This window comes from Microtus ochrogaster, linkage group LG1 (assembly GCF_000317375.1).
Source record: "Microtus ochrogaster isolate Prairie Vole_2 linkage group LG1, MicOch1.0, whole genome shotgun sequence".
Classification (NCBI taxonomy): domain Eukaryota; kingdom Metazoa; phylum Chordata; class Mammalia; order Rodentia; family Cricetidae; genus Microtus; species Microtus ochrogaster.
The window spans coordinates 32,800,384-32,803,309 of record NC_022027.1 but is presented as its reverse complement, the minus strand read 5'-3'; the positions used below and the strand labels follow the sequence as shown (position 1 = coordinate 32,803,309).

The 2,926-nt window shown below is 43.9% G+C and overlaps 1 protein-coding gene across 1 annotated transcript in view; it reads right to left on the bottom strand.

The window, feature by feature from the left end:
• The window catches only part of Thegl (theg spermatid protein like), a 39,541-nt gene that overhangs the window by 14,596 nt on the left and 22,019 nt on the right, over window positions 1-2,926 (bottom strand). The window contains exon 5 of the mRNA XM_005359380.2: window positions 810-938. Coding sequence (XP_005359437.1) covers window positions 810-938 — 129 coding nt within the window. The remainder of the gene's footprint in view (window positions 1-809; window positions 939-2,926) is intronic.

Sequence of the window (2,926 nt, the reverse complement as noted above, 5' to 3'; positions counted from 1 at the left end):
AAAAAAAAAAAAGATGTAGGACTCTCATCTACTTCTCCAATACCACGTCTGCCTGTGTGCCTTCATGCTCCCTGCCATGATGATAATGAACTGAACCTCTGAGACTGTTAGCGAGCCACTCCAATTAAATATTTTCTTTATAAGAGTTGCTTTGATCATGGTGTCTCATCACAGCCATAGAAACCCGAAATAAGATATAAGTTGGTACCAGGGACTGAAGTATTGTTGTGATAGGTCTGACCATGTTTTTGTTTGCGGGAATTTGGACTTTGATTCTTGGGTTAGGAAAGCAATGGAACACTTTAAGTGCTGCTTAAAGGGCCATATTGGTAGGACAATGGAAAACAACAATGTTGAATGTGATTTGATGAACTGTGGAGAGCTTTCTCAAGAGGTTGCAGAGGAGAATTTTAATATGTTGCCTTGAGAGCATTCTTGTGACATTTTGGTCAAGAAAGTGGCTGCCTTTTGCTCTTGTCTGAAGAGTCTGCCTGAAGCTAAAGTGAAGAGTTTTTGGATTAATTCTGTTGGCAGAGCAAATCTCAAAACAGCCTAGTATGGACTCTGTCATATTGATATTAGTGGTAACTTTAATGAAGAATTATAATGAAAAGGAACAAGCTGAGTGGTGTCAAATTACAAAATATAAGTTTTGAGGAGAGAAAGAGCACCAGGAAGTTGAATGAAGCTAAGTTCCGTTAGCTTGGCTTCCAGGTTCAACAGTTCACAGCTGGTGAAAGAGCCAGGCTCTAAGCTTGTTTTCCTTGTGAAGTCCTGACGAGGCAACCTGACGTCGTGTCAGCACCAACCTGTTAGGGACGTAGTGTCGGGAGACTAGCTTGGGCTGAGCAAGGTCCTCAATTCTCTTGGTCAGCTGAGCCTTCAAAGCAGCATCAGAAAGAGGACGAATAGGATCTTGATTTCCCCAAAACAACCTTCTGTTAATGAAGCAGAAAAGCCAAGCATTGCTTTCAAATAAACTCCTGCTAATAAGCATCACAAAGGTGACACTCAACATCTATATGGATTAGTCTCCAAGAACTCACTCTCCTTTATAATTGTGTATTACAGTGTATTTATGTGTGCTGACACACATGTCGTGGTGTGCGTGTGAAAGTGAGGGCAATTGCAGGGATGGCTGTCTCCTTCCACCATGTAGGTTTCAGGGATCAGACTTGGGTCATCAGGCGTGGTGACAAGTGTCTTCCCCTGCTGATCCCTCTCAGCATCCTCATCTCTCACAGGATTTTATGATTTTCAGACACCAGAGATAAATGGATATTAAACTAGAAATAGAATAAAATTGCCATGTGTACTCTATTTAAGAATAAATGGTAACCTTGGACCAGCAAGATGGCTCAGCTGGTAAAAAAGGCACTTGCTGCACAAGCCTGGCAACCTGAGTTTGAACCCCCATCCCACAGCAAAAGGAGAGAATTGATTCCCAAGGGTTGTCCTCTGACCTCCAGCACACACACACACACACACACACACACACACGCACACATGCACGCACGCACATAGAAGAAAGGGGGGAGACTGTAGTAATGATAAAAATTATCGGTGACTTATAATGAGCCTATTAGTGATAAGATAGTTCAGTTTTGCCATCATGGAGTTAGCAGTGTCATTTGTAGTAGGGAGGCATAAAACAGACATGCCTGGTGTGGGAAGTCCTTCTGTATATGTGTTGCTTTTATTAATAAAGAAGCTTTCTTGGTCTTGTGATAGGGTAGAGTAGAGCTAGGCAGGGAAAACTAAACTGAATCCTGGGAGAAAGGCGGCGGAGTAAAGAGACGCCAGCCATGCAGCCTCCGCAGGGGACAGACAAGCCAGAACCTTGCCAGTAAGCCACAGCCATGTGGTGATAATAGTAATGAGTTAAATTAAGATGTAAGAGCTAGCCAATAAGAAGCTAGAGCTAATAGGCCAAGCCGTGATTTAATTAATACAGTTTCTGTGTGGTTATTTTGAATCTGGACAGCAGTTAACCAATAAGCGGCCCTCCTACTACACAAGCCAAAGTCTACCCAGTGCTCCCTTTTTGAGTGAACCCCTGTACCAGGTGGTCACAAAATAAAACAGTAACAGAATAATGTGACTTACAACCATTTGCAGAACATTTACTGTGTGCCAGGCACCATGACATCACGGCATTTAGTCCCAATAGCCCTATGAAACAGGTATGCCTGCTGTGCCAGGCTGAGAGAGAAAGGCAAAATCAGCACAGAGTTCCCTGAGAAGGTTCCAGAAGAGGTGAAAGGTACAGACAGTTGGAATTAAAGCCCGTAGCTGAGGTGGAATGGAGAATGGGAACAATCCCTTCCGGCACTCGGCAGGTTTGGGCCAGAGCAGAAGGGTATGTTGGGAGATGTAGGCAGTAGGATCGGGACTCCAAGATCATCCTGGGCTACACAGAGAATTCGAATCTCACATAGGACACTTGAAACCCTGCCTCAAAATAGTAAGAGAAAATCCAAGGGGTGAAGGGTTTGGCAATTAGGCTGCAGATACCAGAATTCATAACAGGAAAAAATGATAAGCTGAATTTAATTGAAATCAGAGCATTTGCTCTATGAAAGACAAACTCAGACTGGAAGCACTAATCCCCAGAAAACACAGCAAACACTCGAGAGGAACAGTTGGAAGAGGAGTCCTGTTAAAACTCTAAAGGTCTAACGGGAGACCTCAGCAAAGGAAATATGCAAAGAAAGCTGTGAAGCAAGTTCAGATCCTGCCATAGGGAACCGCATTAATACGGTGAACTCCTCCTACACCTAGCCTGTGTGTTGAAATAAGAGCGGCAAGGCTGCGTCCCCTGCACCCGGCCGCCCACATGGCTAGCTTAGCTTATGTCCCGAAATAATTACACGGAAACTGTATTCTTTTAAACACTGCCTGGCCCCAATAGTTCCAGCCTCTTATT